At 50.6% G+C, this 18,908-nt stretch overlaps 1 protein-coding gene across 7 annotated transcripts; it reads right to left on the bottom strand.

The window, feature by feature from the left end:
* Window positions 1-1,970: 1,970 nt before the first annotated feature.
* LRRC71 (leucine rich repeat containing 71) lies at window positions 1,971-17,846 on the bottom strand. 7 transcript variants are annotated; one of them, XM_083715818.1, is made up of 17 exons: window positions 17,448-17,846; window positions 14,090-15,787; window positions 10,440-10,558; window positions 10,053-10,172; window positions 8,742-8,882; window positions 8,536-8,611; window positions 8,330-8,404; window positions 7,594-7,662; window positions 7,024-7,183; window positions 5,929-6,012; window positions 5,627-5,716; window positions 4,904-5,032; window positions 3,691-3,796; window positions 3,494-3,582; window positions 2,870-2,978; window positions 2,452-2,567; window positions 1,971-2,263 (listed from the first exon to the last, which is right to left on the bottom strand). In XM_083715818.1, the coding sequence occupies exons 3-17, from the start codon at window positions 10,531-10,533 to the stop codon at window positions 2,138-2,140; spliced, it is 1,584 nt and encodes a 527-aa protein (XP_083571944.1). In that variant the 5' UTR covers window positions 10,534-10,558; window positions 14,090-15,787; window positions 17,448-17,846; the 3' UTR covers window positions 1,971-2,137. The 7 variants fall into 7 exon arrangements, with proteins under 7 accessions (XP_083571944.1, XP_083571945.1, XP_083571943.1 ...); XM_083715819.1 differs by lacking the exon at window positions 17,448-17,846 and adding an exon at window positions 16,648-16,866; XM_083715817.1 differs by lacking the exons at window positions 14,090-15,787; window positions 17,448-17,846 and adding an exon at window positions 11,121-11,247.
* Between the last annotated feature and the right edge of the window lie 1,062 nt (window positions 17,847-18,908).

Below are 18,908 nucleotides of genomic sequence, written 5' to 3'. Positions count from 1 at the left end.
GAGCCTCTGAGGCCACCTGAGCTTCAAGTGTCGGATCCAGGAGCACTCCCAAGCTACTGAAAGTTGCAATAAAGAACTGTTTTTGTAAGATTTCATTTTTCCAATGAGATGGTAGTGTGTGTGTATGCATGTGCACTTGTGTACAATGAGTGAGCATGCACACCTCAGTCCAGGAATAAAGGTGCTGGGCGACCATGAGGTGGCACTGTCCACCTTCCTTTTGAGCCTCCTTTTGTGTGCTTTATCCTGCCTTTTACTACTGGCCTATGGAAGGTCATTCCAAGGGTAAAGGAGCCTGAGATTGGGGGGGGGGGCTCGTTTGCAGGGGGATGCCAACAAAGTGGAAGAAACTTTACCAGCTGCTGGGTATGCATGTGCACTTTTCTGCTGTTCGATCTGCTAAAAGCCAATGATTATTTTCTTCCTTTCAATGGGTTTTCATTCATTAATCAATATTAATTAATTTGCTCTCCTGTCTGTGTAGCTTTTTCCTTTTGTCATAAATTAATGCCCAAGTTTGATCAACTTGTGGGAAGCAGCTGTGGTGTTGGCATCTCTTTGTGAAATGAAGCTGCTGCCATGATTGGTTGCCACAGGCCCGGCAAGGGGGGGATCTGGGGGTGCCACTGCCCCTCTTCCAAATGAGCTTCCTTTCCTGTGAGACTGCAGGGGGCTGGTGTTGTGCCAGCCCTCCTTGCTCTGAGTCGCTCTGGCACTGTGCCACCTTTTCAATTTTTAAAGGTGAGCTGGGCCTTTTCTGTGTATTCTACTAAACACCCCCTTGATCTGCACTGCCACCATAAGGTAATTTTTTATCTGAACAAGTCAACAACCCTCACGTAGCCAAGGAAGAGGCATGTGGCAAAATACAACTGATTTATGAAAGAAAGCTGAATGAGGACTTCCAGATGCCTGAGTTCACAAGTATATAGTTTCAAATGTCGCAGCATCTTATCTGTCCCTTTATTACAGTTCTAACCATGGCTATTATTCTATTCTTTTGCCACTCATCTAACCAACCCTGCTTCACATCCACCCCCAGCTCTTCCCTCTCTGATCTCCAGGCTCTAACTGACTCTCAACCGACTCCCTCCCAGCATTCAAACCACTCTTCAAACTCTCAGCCAATCATTGCTCACCATTCACTCTGGTGGAGGACACACTGTGTTCTTTCTGAGATAGTCTGTCTACCTTTGGTCTGCACCCTGCACTCAGCTCTCCCCTGTCGCTCCCAGAAGACGTCTGCAGGCAACAGGATCCACAACCCGGGAAACAGCTTCCACTGTTCGGCTAAACCAGGCAAAGGTAGCTGATGGGTCTCAACTTTAGCGCATTGACTAATAGGGGGTCCAACAGTCAAGAAGGCGGTTTCTGCACGTGCTGTAGAGGGAAGTGAGGGCTGGACGGGTCTCGCCAACAGGGGAAGGTAAGCCTCTTTGTAGCAAAACTCCTCTAAGGGGCAGCTCTCTTCTGAGAGCCTCCCCTTTCCCAAAGGGAGAGGGGGCTTTGGGGGGGTCTCATTGTGTGTGAGGAGTCTGTGTGTCCAGCAAGCGAGGGGAAAAATATTGCGATGAGTGGAGTGTGTTGGATGGGGTGCAGCAGGCTGGGGTGGGTATTACCATGGTCTTAGTGGCCATGCCATATCCCCCACCCCCCAGTGATTGCCCCATCCTGCCACAAGAAAGCAATCATTTTGGGGGGAGGGGGTCTCTCCTAGATGTCACCAAGTCCAACTGTTGTCAGCCTAGCAGGTCAGGCCTCTTATTTACTCCATAACCTGGATTTTATGCATATTGTCAGGCAGGGATGGTGGATTTGGAGTTCTCTAATTCCATTATCAGCAGGATAAATATTGCTACGACCCTCTGACTTGGCCGTCCCATTATGTCAATTCTCTGCCTCTCATCCACAGAGTGACTCCTCCCCCTGAAATCGTTCCCTAAATTAGTACAGGATCCTGCACCCTTAAGTGAGGAGATGAGCATCAGGTTTATTTGCACTTCCCTTGAATTGGGTTGGGAAGCAGTTTCCTCCCTCTCCCTGCGTTCAAATGACAAGTGATGCTTGAATCCAAGGAGCACTGTGAGGAGGCCAGCGGGATCATCCTGGATTTTTTGTGTGCTCTCCAGCTAAAGCTCTACGCCGCCCCCATCTCCTCTTCTGCCACCCTGGCCGCTGTCCCTGACCTGGGAATGGGGTCACGTGTCCACATGAGCTCTTGGATCCTGGCATAGGTCTTGCTGTCCACTGGATAGTTGTTTTTCTGAAACAGTTTTAAATGATCCAGGTGAGGGACTGAGGGAGGCAGGTATCTGCAAAGCTTGCAGTACCAGTAAGGCTTCCCCAGCTCATCCTCAATCCCATAAAGGAGGGAGGGTGCAAGTTTCAGATGGAAAGAGAACCAGGCCCCAAAGGCTCAGCTATTTTCCTCATCCCCATCCCCAAACTCACCGCCAGTGACAGCCGAAGGAGGCCCATCGGCCCTTTGCCTCCAGGAGCCACCCTAACACTCTGCTGCTCCAAGGCGACCAGAAAGGCCTGCAAGCCCTTCTCTGTGATTTGGTTACCTGAGTTTGGGCACGAAGCAAAAGAAGAGAACTAAACTCAGGATCTCCCTCCCCGTTCGGAGGGTGCTTGCTCCAGTCCCCACCCTCTCCAAGCCCATCTTGGGAACTGTATGGAGCCGGCACAGCTGGCCAAGCACTTGGCTCTGCTTAGAGCCATCTACAAATCAGGAAACAACAGCAGCTGGGTCAGCTGGTCAGGAGCCCCATGAAAGGCCTTGGCTCCCAACAAAAAGCCGCTAGGTGAGTCACTCTCTTCTCCCCGCCTGGCCCAGCCCGGCCCTGCTGTTCCAAGGGAGACGTACGGATGAGGTTCAAGTAGATGAGGACCCGGTTGCCTGGCAGGAAGACTTGCCCATCCCTGTGCTCTGCTGGCTCCAGCAGCGGATTCACCATCTCAGTGGGCTCTATCACCTGCCCAGGAAAACAGAAAGGCTGGTGAGGCGAAGGCACCATGTAGGAAAGATGGCAGCCATTCAACAGCTTGTTGAAGTCCTTGGCTCTAGAGTAATGGGGGGGGGGGGTCATCAATGCTTCCTGGCAGGAACTGGCATGGCCGACGGTCAAGAATGATGACAGTTATGGGAGCTACAGTCCAGCAACACTGGGAAGGCCATAGATGTTTCCCAGCCCTCTCCTACACTCTGTGAATGTGCGGATATGTGAGGCTGGAAGGGCTGGTGTGTGGATGGGGCAGAGAAGAAACTCCCCCCACCCCTGGCTACTGGCCATTATTGCTCTTGGGCTCCAAACACACAATCTGGAGGGCCACAGATGGTCCCTGTGTGAAGGAGGAGGGGAAGGATCCTTGCCTTGAGGTTTGGCTGTTTGGTGTCAAGGAAGGGTGAGGGGCTGGGGCTACCAGTTTCCTCCTTGAAGAACTAAGCCAGGTCAAGAGCTGAGCTGGACGATGCTCGAATGAGCCTCACCTCCACTTCTATGACTTGAGCCCGTTTGTCTTTGGTGCCTGATTTTGCTCCTTTGCCGCGGGCGGCTTTCGGTTCGGCAGGAGGAGCCGCTGTGGGGGGAAATCAAGAAGGCTGTGGTCAAACAGCCCTTGCGAGTGCCAGTGAAGGCCTGAAAACAGTCCATAGGGTGGGGGAGGAAATGGCAGTAAAGAGGGCACCTTTCTTGGCCTGCTTGGAGTCTTCCTTCTTGGACTGAGCTGCTGGTGTTGCTGGTGCAGCCGTTGCTGCACTGGCCTGGCCCTTGTCATCCTTCTTAGGAAGTTCCTAGAAAGAAGGGAAGGTTTGGGTTGTGTGTTTTTTTTTAATAAATAGGTAGTGCATAGTCCCTTCCCCCACCCCTCTAAAAATGGTTCAAATCTAGGGCTGCTATTTGTTCGGATTTCCCCGAACATTACTGGGATTTCAAAGGCGGAATTGACATCCGGGGGGAATTTCAGAAAGGCGGCACTTGGTCTTGGATCTTAGGCGAGTCAATCAAAAAAGCTCAAGAAAGTTCGGCGTGTCCTGGTTTTTACTTTTTGAAATATGGCAACCCTATTCAAATCCAACCCCGCACCCAGAATCACACCTCAGCCAAACGTGCTGGTGGGAAGGGAAAGAAGAAGGGGTCAGGGCTGAGATAACTGGGGAGGGGGAAGGGGATGTATCCTAGACTGGGAACCCAGCCTTGCTGCTCCCACCATCCTTCACTTACTAATTGAATTCCACAACTAGAAGGGGTGACACAAAGCAGTAAACAAAACCAATGAGAGATAGTAAGAAAGTAGAAAAGGTTTTATATTTCACTTTGCTAATTAGAGCGGCAGAAGTGGGGGGGGGATGGTTGTCAGGGGGTTATATTTAGAGGCTGGGACAGTAGAAGGGAAGGACTGGGGGTGGGGGGATGCAGGCCCTCTCCTGGCAGAGGAAACTGTGCAGCATTCAGGAGGAGGAGGAGGATAGGTTCATTTGTATCCTGCCTCAAGGGGGCTTTCAGGCTAAATGGCTTCCACACCAATTAGCAGCAGAGCAGAAAATGAGGTTGGCAAAGCACATGAAGAGTCAGTGGAAGCAAAAGTGAAAAGCAGCAGCCAAGGCTAGGGAGGATCAAAGGCTCTTCCCCTGGCTCTGAGATGCTATCTGTGCAAATGGGGAGCCACCACAGAAAAGTCCTTGCACCCAACAGTCCCCAGCCTAGCCTCTGGAAGTAGAGAGGCAGAAGCCATGGGAGATAAACAGGAGGAGGAGAATTAGCCTCCCGGCAAGAAGGAAACCCCATCTCTCCACTACCCCCTGCCTCCCTCAACCACAGTGAGGGCAAGGCCTTTCAAAACAACATTCCTAGGATCCCCTCATTTCAGACTGTCTCCTGGCTTGCTCCAGGGCTCTCACTTTCTCCTTCTCCTTCTCCTTCTTCTTAGTGATGGCTTTGGTGGTCTTGGCTGTCTGCAGCTTATCGAGGGCTATGCTGCTCATGTGGCTGGAGGGGCGCTCGTTTTTCAGTTCCGCATGTCTCTGTGGCTTGAGAGAGAGGAGTGGAAACAGTCGGCTCAGAAGAATAGCAACCTCTTGGCAGAAATGGCCCTGTGCTGATTCCCCAGCCCAGTGGCAGCAGAGATGGATCAGGGTAGTCTCCTACTGCGCAAGCTCTGTTACTTATTGCAGGAGACTCAGAGGGAAAGGGAGATAGAGTTGCAATGTGCGGTGCAGCCATAGAGGGAGCCTGGCTTTGGAAATGGAAGGACTGACATGCATCCTAGCAAACTGAATGCTGGTTCAGCCATTTGTGGTCCCTCTCCACCCATACTTCTGGTAAGTTTTACAGCTTTTTAAAATTTAACTACTACTACTACTAATAATAATAATAAACACTACACGAGCAACTGTGGTTCATCCTAAAATAAGCAACAAAAAGTGCAAGAACAAGAGGAAACAGTTCCAGAGATTTAGGGCTGGTGGGCAGTTTCTCTATGAGGCCATGCCACAGGTAAGCCAAATAGCTCTGGGCACAGCCAGCTTCTGCTGCAAACTTTCAGGCCCTAGAGAGGGGGGTTCTGGAGCCCACTCATCCACCCCCCCCCCACTTCCTCTGGCACTTCTCTCCTTCCTGCTTACCAAGCGACATCTTTCCTGGACCTCCTTCTCCAGCAGAAGCCGCCTCCTTTCTACCACCTCCATGTGTGTGAGCGCAAATGGGCCAAGAACCTGTGGAGTGAGCAGGGCAAGGCTGTTGGGATGGTGAGATATTCCTTCCTCCCTGGACCCACTTGCTGTTCTGCTTGCCCTGGCTGCAGAGGCCTGCCTGCTATAGAGGGGAGGGAGGCAGCAATGTTGTCAATTAGGGCTCCTGTCCCACGCATCCCATTCCCAAAAAGGGGAACCTCCTGAACCGCTTGAAGGGCCACAGCCAGACTGACCTCTGCGAGCTTCAGGGCTCCTTCATCTTTGATCTGGTTGTGCGCCAGCGACAAGGAAAGCAGCGAACGATTGAGCCGCAGGCCCTGTGCAGGAGGAGCCAGAAAGACATGGAGGAAAAAGCACAGGGGGGATTAAGTGGCTGGAGGCCAAGGGACTGGAAGGGGAGCAAGCTCACATTTTCCGGGAGAGAAGGCCCCGGGTGCTGAGCAGTCCCAGGACTGCAACCACCCTGGCCAAGTCGAGGATGCAACTCTCTGAGGCTTCCAAATACTGATGGGCAAACTCCCAATTTGTTCTGTGAGCACTGTTGGATGTGTCTACGTACACCAGTGTGATTCTAGGCAGCACTGCCAGTCCAAATGGGTTGTGAAGAGGAAGGATGCCTTCCCACTGGACTTTTCAAAACAGTAGCTGCCTCACAAGGGCTGCCCTTGTATAACAGTTGCATGTCTGTTTCAATGGGGAGTCAGCAACTGCTGATCCTGTTTTCCTGCATTCCAATCCAATATGCGAGTTGCCTTTTGCCAAAGGAAGCTACCTTGGAAAAAGGGCACCCTAGCCAATGACATCTTCTGCCTAGGTCACAGGCATGGCCAAACTTGGCCCTCAAGCTGTTTTGGGACTACAACTCCCATCACCCCTAGCTTAACAGGACCAGTGGTCAGGGATGATGGGAATTGTAATCCCAAAACAGCTGGGGGGCCAAGTTTGGCCATGCCTGGCTAGGAGAACCAAAGAGCTTTCACTACGCCAAAATTACAAACAGAGACTTTTCCAGCCACACCAAGGAAAAAGGGCAAACTGCTACTGGATCACCAAAGAGCCAGTGGTCAGCTGTAAACTGACAGTGGGACTGCACTCCCACAGAGCCTTTCCTCCATCCTGACAAACCACTCTCTCCCATCTCTTCAGTCTTGGGATGCTATTTCTAAACCACCTCCCAGTCTGTCCCTACAGCACTCTTGCCAGAAGCTCCCACTCCTGGCTTTCTTCGGAGAAAGTCACCCTCCCTCCCCTGAACCTCCAAGAGCAGAATGTAGGCCCTGAATCCTTTGGCCTCTGCCTAGGTGCAGAGCTGCCTCAGGCCTCCTCACATCGGCGATGTAGCCGGCACCCACATCCGTGATGTGGTTATAGCTGAGGTTGATGGAGGCAAGGTTCTTGTTTGAGCCCTTGAGAGAAGAAAGCGCCTGCCCAATCAGTAAGGCCGCCTCGTCATCGATCTCGTTGTTCCGGAGGGAAATGTGGGCCAAGCTGAGAGGAGAGGAAAAGAAAGAAAGGAGAGGCCACTTCTCAGCAGGACTGGGCACCCAGCTGCCCTAGAAAGGGCCTGGATTACTGCAATTGCACCGGACACATATTTTTATGGCTCCTGTCTTGCCTTATGCCAAGTCAAACCACTGGTCCATCTAGCTCAGTACTGTAAAGACTGACTGGCAGAGTGGCTCTACAGAGTTTTAGGCAGGAATCTTTTCTCATCCCCGGGTACTGGGCCTTGGACATTCTATGCCGCTGAGCTGTGGTCCGTCCCTTCCTTTGGGCTCTGTGTATGCTAGAGGCAAGAGACCTCCATGCACACATGCATGCGCACGCCCTCACCCAGACACACCCAGAGCTCAGTCTTCCACTCCCAATCTCCCCCCAGGCATCCCCTCAGTTCTCACTTGGTCTCTTCAGCAACCAGCTTGTGGTACAATCGCTCACGCATAGGGTTTCCCTCCACGGCCAGTGTCCTGCAAGCAGAAGGAGAAGAGGGGTGTGGATATGCTCTCCTTCTCTGCCCACCCAATGCACATGAGCCACTGTCAGGCATTTGCCCCTTTCCGTTATTCTACTGTTGATCTTATTTTTAAAAAGAAAAAATCAAGATGGTGCTTGTGGGATCAAGTAACCAGGGCATTTCTGCAGGCGGGAAGTAGGTGTCAAGACTGAACACCTTCCTGTCTATGCCAGCAGCATTTGCCATCTCCTGTGACCTTGGCTGGCTAAGCCATCTCTTCTCAAACTGTGGCCCTCCAGTTGTTGTTGGGCTCCAACTCCTAGCAGCCCCAGCAGCCAGCATGGCCCAATGGTCAGTCAAGGATCATGGATGGTGGGGGCCCAACAGCATCTCAGGGCATCTGGCTGCCCAAAGCTCCCTAGTGCCAAGGAGTCCACCTCAGCCTTGGCCCCCATTCCTACAATTCTGGCTCACTTGGGCCCCTAAAAGCCCAGCCTTCCAGCCAGTTGATCCGTCCGAGAAATGTGTTGCCCTCCTCCTTGCCTGGGCCTCAGCCCTTGCTCCTGCCTGCTGCGATTAACCACCCTGTCTGACTCTGGACTCCCAGGCTGTTGTCTCATCACTTGACATTGGGGAGGAGACCCTGGCTGAGGCCTGACAGGCCCTGAGCCAAGACTTACTTGAGTGTAGAGCAGGTTGGCACAATGGAGAGGAGAGAGAGGAAGGTGACGTCTGTCAGGCCAACCTTCCAGAGTCTGAAAGGAGAGCAGAGTGGATGAAACTTGGGAATTCAGGAGAAGTATTCCCCTTTAGCCTGCAGGAGGATGTTGGGTGAACCACTAGCCTGAAAGCCATGCCCCCTGCCCCAGGATTTCGGGCCACTCACCGAATTGATTGGAGGTGGGAAAGAGCTGGCAGGCACTTGGCAAAGATACCCAGCATCTTGTCTTCGATTTTCCAATCTGCTGACAGAGAAAAGCAGGTGGGGCTTTCGTTGGCCTTGAAGCCCCCAGCCCACCCTGCTCAGGGGGGCACAAAGAGGGGAGACGGAAGGTCTGTGTGGACCAGGGAGAGGGACACCACCTCACTCACTCCGGATGAAGATCTCCTTAGTGGTTTTGGGGTCCTCATGTTCCAAATCCACCTGGATGGTGGGGCGGAAGAAGGCATACTTGCACTGGATCTGTGCAATGATGTAGGGACCCTCCCTCTCGGCCAGTGGGTCAGGCTCCTCTGTGGAGACAAGTCAGGTAGCTCACCAGGGTAGCAACAAGGAGGAAAGAGCCTGGCAGCTTCTCTCATGGGTCCGTAAGGAACAAGTCATGGTTCCAGGAGGGAAGCTAAACTGGCACCCTACGGAGCACCAAACCCTTCTGGATTCATTGACCAGACATGGCCTCCTCTCTGCTCAGCGATAATCTTACCTGGCCTCTTCCACCTTATCTGATGTCTCTCCATCGAGCAGCTGCCTCTTTGGTCTGGCCATTCCCAAGAGGGTAGAATTTTGCTCTCCCATCTGTCTGCACCCACCCACAAAGTGGAAAGGTGACTGTTGCCAACGTGGTGCCCTCCATATGTTAAACTTGTATCAGCTCTAGCCAGCATGTCCATACAATGCTGGGGCTGACAGGCGCAGGGTGTGCTGGCTGAGGCTGATGGGATTTGTAGTCCAACATGATCTGGAGGCCACCATGTGAGGGAAGGCTGATCAACTGCATGCCTCATCTTCTGTGAAAACGGATTTTGGAGATGGCCATCTTTACACAGGAAGCTGAACTGTATTGAGTCAGACCTTTGAGGTCCATCTAACCCAATCCAGGCTTCACTGACCAATAATGGTTCTCTCCAGGGTTTCAGACCAGAAGACTTTCCTTCATGGAAGTGCCATTGGGGATTGAATCTGTGGCTTCCTTTCTGCAAGGCAGATGCTCTGCCACTGAGATACTCCTTTTCTTCTAAAAATAAACTCCAGTCCTCATGGTTCTGATTGAGTTAAACAGGGACATAGGAAGCTGCCTTAAAGCGCCTCAGATCATCGGTCCCTCTAGCAATTACTGACTGACAGCAGCTCTGAGGAATCTTTCCAAGATCAACTTGGAGATGCCTGGGATGTTTATAATACTTTATGGAGTTGATTGCCCTTATGCTGGTAACTGAGGCACTGTAAGAAAAATGCTACCAGGTTCAGCATTTGAGCAAAGACGCACTCGTTTGTTGTCAGGATCGTGCCGCAGAGAAGTAGCAACATCCAAGGGGACTGCGGAGATAGCACCGATGAACTGCCTTAAACTCTTGACCACCAACCCCAGTATTTGTAACTCATGTGCCTCATTGTGAAGTGGGGAAATATTACAGAGGATGTAAAGCCCAATGAAGTTATTGAGAGGAACGAGCACCACTCACCCTGGACAGCAAAAGAATTGGGGTGTGGCCTCAGTGTAACTTTTGGGATCTCTTGGAATCCAGCCCGGGTGCAGAGCTCCAAGAAATCCTGCTCCAGGATCCCTGTGCACTGGTATTCCTCTGTGAAGAAAGGGGAGAAGCCGCAGGAGGGCTTTAGAGAGACCAAGCAGCTGGCATTCAGATCCTAAGATTGTATGTGGGTGGTGGCAGCTAGTGGCTAGAGTAGAGTGGAGCTGGGATGCAATCCATGCTCAACTGTGGAACTCAACACAGCAAGCCACCATATATCAGCCACGCAGGATCGTCATGAGATTGAAAACTTCCCTAGAGCGTGGCTGAGTCAAAGCAGAATGAGAGATGGGGGGGGGGCAGAGTAGATCTTCCTACCTTCCCCATGTTCAGCCCTTCTGGCAGCATTCCTGGCTTCTTCTTCCAAGGCTGCAGCCTTGTCCTTGGCCCCCCGCTCTCCTTTTTTCCCCATGGCGCCCCTCCCTCTGGAAAGGACTCTGTGAGGACAAAGAAACGAATCATGAGATTGTAGGAAGTGGTGGGTGAAGGTCCCTGAATGGGGACAAGAGCTGAAAGATGTGAGGGCTGGGGGCGGGGGGCTTCAAGGCCCTTAGATTATGACTGATTTTTTTGAGATGTTGGAGATCCCTGGAGGGGGGAATCTGTTAGATTCAAAATTCTGTCAGAAGGCTCTCTCCTTGGCTGAACGGGGGAGGGGGTTTCTGTAGCAGTGGGTTGGGGGTCCCTATGAGGGTCTGGAAACGGGATAAAGAGGGAGCAATTGACGGTCAGCCATGGGGATATGTGGGGTGGAGTCCTAACGGGCAGGAGGGGCCTCAAAGTGGGTGCTGGCGACTTATTAAGAAGGACCCTACGGGAGATGGGGCAGGATTTGAGAGGGGGGATTTGAAGGCGAGGCTGCGCCCACTTTTATTGGAGAAGGTGAGTCTCCCTGCCAAGGCCACGTGACGAACCCTCTTCCCACCCCCACCTCACCCCGCCCCGCGCCTCAGAGGTAACAGCGGTATATCAGTATCGAGGTCAGCCCCCTCCCTCAACTCAGCTCAGGCCTCGCACGGCTGTGTAGGCCGCGGTCGCCGTGGCAACCAAAACCCGGCAGCAGCTAGGCGGGGAAAGAGGCAGGGCCGAAGCGGCTGCAGTAAGCCCCGTTGGCCACTAGAGGGCGCAGGAGCAGCGCTGATGGCCAAAGTCAAGGCATCCCCCCTCCATCCACCTGTCACCTGCTCGCCAAAGGGCGCCGCCGCCACGCCTGCGGAACGGGCACGTGTGAAGCTCCCCCAGGGTCTTTCGGGGCCCTGTGGCCCCTGCAGTGGGGAGAAGAGAGCTAGAAAGAGGTATATCCCCTTTCCCGCTTTCCCTGACCTCCCCTATCACCAAAAGGGCTTGATCTGGGTGCTGCTTGCTATGGTCTGGGGAGAGGTGGTTGGGGAAGGAAACTTTTGGCATGGGGGGCGGAGCAGGAGACCCCCACCTCCCAACCCTTCCCCAAAGGGCCTGACAAGAGTACAGGTTCCCCCATCTCCCCTGTTCATACAAGCTGAATGGGGTGGAGGGGGAATAAATAAGGAGATAGACCATGGCTAGGCAAACTAAGGCCCGGGGTCCTGGATCCGGCCCAGTCGCCTTCCAAATCTGGCCTGCAGATGGTCCAGGAATCAGCATGTTTTTACATGAGTAGAATGTGTGCTTTTATTTAAAATGCATCTCTGGGTTATTTGTGGGGCATAGGAATTAGTTCATTCCCCCCCCCAAAAAAATATATAGTCCGCCCCCCCCACAAGGTCTGAGGGACAGTGGACCAGCCCCCTGCTGAAAACGTTTGCTGACCCCTGAGATAGACCCACACTTTCTCCCTAAAATCTTCTCCCCCCGCCATCCTTTCCATTTGACTCTGCTTAGAAGCCTACACACATACACACACTAGCAGGGAGTGCCTAGTGCCACCCACAGATTTGTAGGAACAAAAACAAAAAAGTGTTTTTAAAATGAGTAGTGTTATTTGTGAGTGTGGACTCATCATGCCAAAAACCAAGGGAAGTCATGCCAAAGTCATATTTCAGTCTGCCATTTTGAATCAAAATGGTACTCAACATCCAAATGTAAATGAAGACTGCCACCCCACCTTAGGAACCTTTATCCTGAATTTGGTGATGCTGTCTTGATTGGTGGCTGAACCTATGCCCCAAGAGGGCTAAAGTCATATTTGGGTCTGTCATCTTGAATCAAAATGGCACCCAGCATCCAAACATCAATGAAAACTACTGGCCCCCATCCTGGGGAACCCTTATGCTGAGCAACGATATCTTACGAGGCCTAACCTATGCCATAAAACAGGTGAAGTCATACCAAAGTGACTTATCAGTCCGCCATATTGAGTTAAAATGATGGCTGGTGTCCAAACATCAATGACAACTGCCAGTCCCACCTCAGGAACCCTCATGCTGAGTTTGTCCAAAATATATTGAGAGGTGGCCAGACCTATTGTCAGAAAGCGTGCCAGTCAGTAAATCACACAAAGTTGAAGTTAACTCTTTATTAGCAAAAACACAATCTTCACAGACATGGCTGAGTGTCAGACCTAATGAGTGCAGGTCTTATTCCATGAAATCAGTTATAATGTTTTTTTTGGGGGGGGGGTCTCTTAAAGCAATGTAGAGAAAAGAGACATACAGACACCCCCCAAAGTATCCACTTGGCTGAATGAACTGTGCACTGTTATTATGTAAATAACTTTTGAATGTTGTGACCTGCTTTGAGCATGGCTTACTGTGAAATGTCAGCACGCAAGTAGGTGATGCTGTGTGTTTATGTAATATGCACACACATTTGCATTAGCACACTGTGGGTCTGTGCCTGTAGTGTGCAAGTGTTGTTCAGGAACCAACTCTTGTATCGGCAAACAAGGATCTTTTTGCATTATGTCTGGCTCCTGTGCCTGCTTCTAAATCTGATTTTACAATACCAGTTTGTTCTAAATGCGAGCTTTTAAATGCAACGTTTCTGCTTTGTGTGGTGAATCGCTTTGGGACCACCGTTTTTCAAAAGCAGATTGCAGATTTTTGGTAAATAAAAATAAACCACTAGTAGCTGTCAGACCATCTCTCTCACGCTGCACCATCTTTGCTGAGGGTAGGCCTGGGACAAATGCCAAGAGATTCTCTGGTATGCAAAAGAGGCAGTGAAGCAGGTAGAAAACAAGCAGTGCCTGACAACTATTTGAAGTACCTGGACACCACCTCTCCGGAACAGATCAGCAACCCACCAGTGACAGAGTTTAAATGGCCTCCCTTTCCCCCTCTGCCTGAGTTCCTGGCTTTATACTACTCTTCCCCTCTTTTAAATGCTGCCTTTTTCTGCCCATTGACTTCCAAAGCTGTCGCATGATTCATGAGGACCCCCCTGCGTTTGCACATCCACATAAACAGTTGAGACAGAGGACCATATACACCACCTTGAGCTGCTTAGAAAATGGTGGGATAGAAATGAAATGCAGGGGCATGGGTAGCCAAGAATCAAAATGTCTCTGATTGCCACAGGACAATAAATGCATCAAGTGGTCTTTAAAAAGTGGCTTGGCACCCAGAAATTTACAACTCCAGTAAGGTAATGCTCAAGGTCCAAAAAGCAAGACTGTAAAATAGTATCTGTTCTGAGGCCTCACGCAAGGCCTACTCTATAATGGCAAAGGGAGGCCTGGGGCAACAAAAAGGCAGGAAATCTGCTCTCAATATGGAGGGCGACAGGGTGTCATAGGCGCTTACATAAACTGAATCCGACAAGCGTTAGCCTCAGACTGGGCAATTGCTCTAGTCTTCTTTGAAAGATGATTTGACTCACTATTGGGAGACCTTAAGGAAATCTTCAAAACATTTAATGAAGCTATGAATACAGCCCTTGAAAATAAATCTGAAATTCAGCTGCTTCAAAAGGCAACTGACGATCTAGCACTTAAGCTAGAAGAAAAATCAGACAGAGACAGACAGAAAACCTTAAACATTGTGGTTTACCTCAAAAAGCAGAAGGGGCGGATATGGTTCCATTTATAATCCACTGCCCTCAGTGGATTGAGAGGGGACTCATACAGTCCCAACTGGGAAAAGCAGAGCAGGTGAATTCCCAAGGGACGTTGTGATCCGGTTTGAGCATTGCAGGGTCACTTCAAATTCTGAGGAAGTGAATACTAATGTTATTAAGCACCTTAGGACAGGTAAATCACTGGGACCAGATGGATTCTCCGGCAAATATTACCAAGTGTTTCAAACTGAGCTCTCCCCATGGTTTGCAAAATTATTCAGTTTATACATTATTATACATCTGTGGGGGTCAATCCCACAAACATGGAAAATGTTCATTAACCCTATTTTTGAAGCCAGAAAAAGATTTCACAAAAATGAACTCATACAGACCGATTGCACTTATAAATGCTGCCATTCAATGTCAACAGTACTGAACTAGATGGATGCCAATGGCCTGATGTGGTATAGGCAGCTTCCCTTGTTCCTCTGACTTAGGTGGGCCTTTGGCCTGATTCTGCAGCCAAACACACTCAATGTTCTCATCAGGATACATGAAGCAGGTTAACAACAACCTCTCTCACTATCTGTGCTTCTGTTAGACCTGCATACGTTGCTGTACAAGGATCTCCTAGTGTTCCTGAAGCAAAAGGGTGTGAGGCTGGTACTAAAATGCCACAGCAAGAGGGTGCTGGGCTCTTCAGACAACAAGCAGATGTTCAGCCCTGCTCATGGATGATGTCAGGTGTGTGTGCAGGAGCCAGGCCCTGTGAACAGGACTGGGGCCTTCCTAAGTTTGTTCTGAAGAGGCAAGGTGCAGCCTCACAGGTGAGGCTGATTGGTAACTCACAGCACCTGGTAGCAAGAGCTGGGAAGGAATATAAGGTCAGCATTTCCCTTCAGCTCTTTGCCGCAGCAGCATGTTCCCTACCTTGCTGCGTTTGGTTCCTTGACTCCTCAGACCCTTGACCATGACTCCTTACTTCCTGACCCTCGGACCCTTGGCTTCTTGACTCCCAGCTCTCTGATCCTCGGCCTCTTGGCTTCCGGACTCCTGGACTCCCGTTCCGGCTCCCACCCCACCATCTTGCCCCCGGTCCCGACATCCCCAGCTAGGACTTTGATCACCCATGAACCGGACCGTTACAGATGAAAAGGGAGACCATAAAACCATGTTTCCTTGTTTAAAGGTTGTGAGCTAAACAAGGCAGCCCTGGCGTGTTGCCTCTTCCTCCATCTTGTTTCTTTTCTCCATTCAAATGTGTGAGTCCTCTTCATCATTTCCACCTTTGAACCAGGACCTCAGATTTATGAGCTGGTGGCTTCAACATATTCTGAAAAGAAGATGTAAGGTTTTTACCTGCTGTTTCCAACCACCCCATTTCCCCTTTCGGTAGGAGGGAGTAGATGAAGAAGATGGTAGCGAAGGGTACCCTTCATGATCAAACTGCTGAGGTGGAAGGAGAGGGTTGAGGGGTCTTGGGAGAACAGCCCAGGACTTCAAGTGGGCTTCCAGATGGCGGCCATGGCTTATGTCACAAACCGATCAGATTTTGAACCAGACTTTTCTGTGTGCGGGTTTATCTTCCACATTTTCCTGCTTTTTCAGTATTGCGTGTTTGTTGCTATTCTGCTGCTTGCTGCTGAGGTGTGGGTGAAGCTTGATGGGTGGATGGTGCAGTCTCCCCTACCCTGGAGCAGAGAAGCAAGATATGCAGGAGATTAGGGACTTCTGGTGAGTGGCTGATAGTCACCCACACCCACATCCGTAAGCAGTGAAGATCCAACAGGGTTGCAAGGCATTCTGGGAGTATCCTGCTCATTTCCTTCCTCTCCTTTTGAAAAGACCAGGTAGAGAGGGAAGATCTTCTCTGTTGGCACCCCTCCTCCCCACTACTGGCTTCTTCCCATTTTGGACATCAATGGGGTGGCTGTTTTGGTTTAGACTCTCCAATGCCTTTCTTTTTCCCCTCCCCCCCCCCCACAGCAAAATGTTTCCCAATCACCACCCTGCCTAAGAATAAGGTCCCAGTGTTATTGAGCTGGAGGTCAAAATCAGGGAGGAAGCCCTCTGTCCTGTTTTGTTATCTTCCATACACCTCCCCACCCACCCACAGAGATGCAGGTGCTTCCTTCCAAGGAGCTACCTTGAGGTGCTGGCAAACATGCAGGGGGTTCTCCTCCACCTGGAAGGGGATGGCAGCCACCACAAAATGGCACAGAAAGGTGGGCCTGTGACTGCCTGTTGAGGCCATAGCTAATTGGGGAGGTGTACCTTCTCTGAGATTGCCCTCAGATTGCCCTCCCTCTGGTAAGAGTTGAAGCAGATAGGTGATGGGCATTTTTGCCGGGGGAATAGGGCCAAGGGTGGTAACAAGATGCCAGAGGCAAGCCTGTCCCTGTGAGAGCTCCCCATTGGGATTTTTTTTTTGGGGGGGGGCAGAGGACACAGTTGGCTTGTGTCATCTCCGCCATCCTTGTCAATGGCTTCCCATCTGCAAAAAAACCAACCCTTTCGTATTGTGACAAGCTGCAACTGCAGACTAACCCACCTTCCTGATCCTGATCCTACAGTGTGCAAAGGAAGATATCACAAGGGGATGATGGGACAGGAGCAGGGGACCCTGTGGATCCTTCTGGAAGCAGATTGTTCTTGCTTAAAACCTCTTTAGATTTAATCTGCATGTGCTTGACTCCTAGATATATCGCTCCTTTTTCTGTCCTCCCATCTTGGTACTTCCTGGGAGTTCTCTGAGAGTGCTGGGCATATAATGTGTTTCCTGTGATTCAGGGGTTTTTTCTACAATTCTCTTTCTCCCCCCCCCCCCCCATGTCTCCTCTTGCTCAGAAGAGGTGCAGGGTATGAAGGATGCTTTGCTCACCTCCCTCAAAGGTTCAGCAGTGGCCCTGGATGTCTCACCCAAGATTATCTTCCAGACCATCAAGCAGCTCTCACAGAAGCTCGGCAGGCTGAAAGCAAGGAGTTGGGGGTGGGACGGTGCTCTAGCAGGCCAAAGGAACAGGGATGTGGAAGACTTGGTATTCCATTCCACTTCCTCTTATGAAAGTTCTGACCCATCTGCACATGGCCTCAGTTGTGAGAGCCAGGTTAATGGGTTGAAATGGAGGGGGAGTATGAATCATGTGACTCTAGAACCAGAGAACAAATTGGTGGAAGCTGCCTGTGTGTTGGGGGAAAGAATCAAACAAATGAGTTCAAGAAGGCACAGAGGGTGATCTCCAGTGGTGCCAATCTCCTAGCTGCTCTTCCAGAGCAAGTCATTCATGTAGGCTGAGAAAACTGAAGAGGTTTCCACTTTCATTGTGTAAGTATTGCAAGTCCTCACCTCACCCCACCCCAATCCCCATGTGCTGTTCAAGAGCACCCCTCTCTGTTCACCTAGACTCAAAAGCAAATAAGTGTGTTGCATCCAAGCCTAGAGTGTCAGGTATGCTCCCGTAAAGAGAGAAGTGGCTGAGAGGCCCAAAGCTGGAGAAGAGAGCAAATGGAGGGGTCTTTGAAAAACCCTTGACCATCATTACCACCCCCCTATATTGAGAGCCTTCACCTCAGTGCTGTGACGAAAAGGTGAGCAGGTAGGCACATCAGGCAGTCCCCCCACCTTCAAAAACAAGTGGGGAGCTGGAGCTTGTGGGGGGTGGGGTGGGGAGATACTCCTATTGAGAGTCAGACTGGTGGCTGTGCTGTACTTGGCAGTTGTAAAGTACCTTCCTTCTCTCTTTTCTAGGCCAGAAGGCAGTCCTGAAGAAATTTTACACTGGGACAGGAAGGAGATTCTTCTGGTCCAAGCCACCCCTCAGAGCTCCCTCTACCCCACTCAAGCTGTTCCCACCCTGCCCCACCAAGAGAAGCAGCTCCCACCCCCCAAGAGGAGCCACTTGCACCACCACACATCCCATTCCCCTGCCAGAGCAACTGTTTTACCACCATCTCTGGCCAAGAGGAGGAGCTGGTGACACATCACCACCTTGCAAACATTCCTCCTCTCCCCCCACTCCCAACCTCTCCCAGGAGTTGTGGTGGCTTCAAGACCAACTATGGACATTTTGAAATAAAAATAAAAAAAATAAAAAGACAGGCCGCTGGACTTTAGGATCTCGCGCCTGCCTTGGAAACAGGGCCCTTGTTGGTGTTGTCCGGCCAGAGGAAGCTGGGAGGTGTTTTCTGACTTTCAGTTGTAAAGGTCTGTGTGCGTTTTAAGAAAATGAAATATTAAATCTCCCATGAGCTTCCTTTCCTTTTTAAAAAAATATATTAAGTTTCCATTTTATACTATGAAAATACATTCATATTTTTCCACATTGTTTGTTCAAATAAACTGTCGACCTCGCTCCCTCCCACCTTTTAATTCTTTTTTATATCACAGAATTATATACTTCTTCCTTTCCACTGTCAAAAATTTTAACCAAGATGTATAAAGGTATATATAATCAACATTACAAGTCTTCTTAAATAAGTCCTGCCAGTGTTGTTAATTGCTTGCAATTGTCCTTCATATATTGTCCTTTCCTGTGAAGCTGCAGGGGGACAGACGGGTGGAAGGGATGGGTGTTGTGCCAACCCCCTTGCTCTGAGGTCTTCAAGCACCGCTCACTCTTCCCTGTGCCACCTTTTCACTTCAAATTGTACTGCTATGAGCTGGGTCTTTCTGGGGTATCCTACACATCCCCCCCCAACATATCACTTGGATCGGAACAGAAGAACGTAATACCTCTGCTGGATTCAAGCCAGTGGTCCATCTAGTCCAGCAGCCTGTTCTCACAGTGGCCAGCCAGATGCCTGAGGGAAACC

The sequence above is a fragment of the Podarcis gaigeae genome (assembly GCF_964106915.1).
Source record: "Podarcis gaigeae genome assembly, chromosome: 16".
NCBI classification, from domain to species: Eukaryota; Metazoa; Chordata; class Lepidosauria; order Squamata; family Lacertidae; genus Podarcis; species Podarcis gaigeae.
This window is presented reverse-complemented; position numbering and strand designations above follow the sequence as displayed.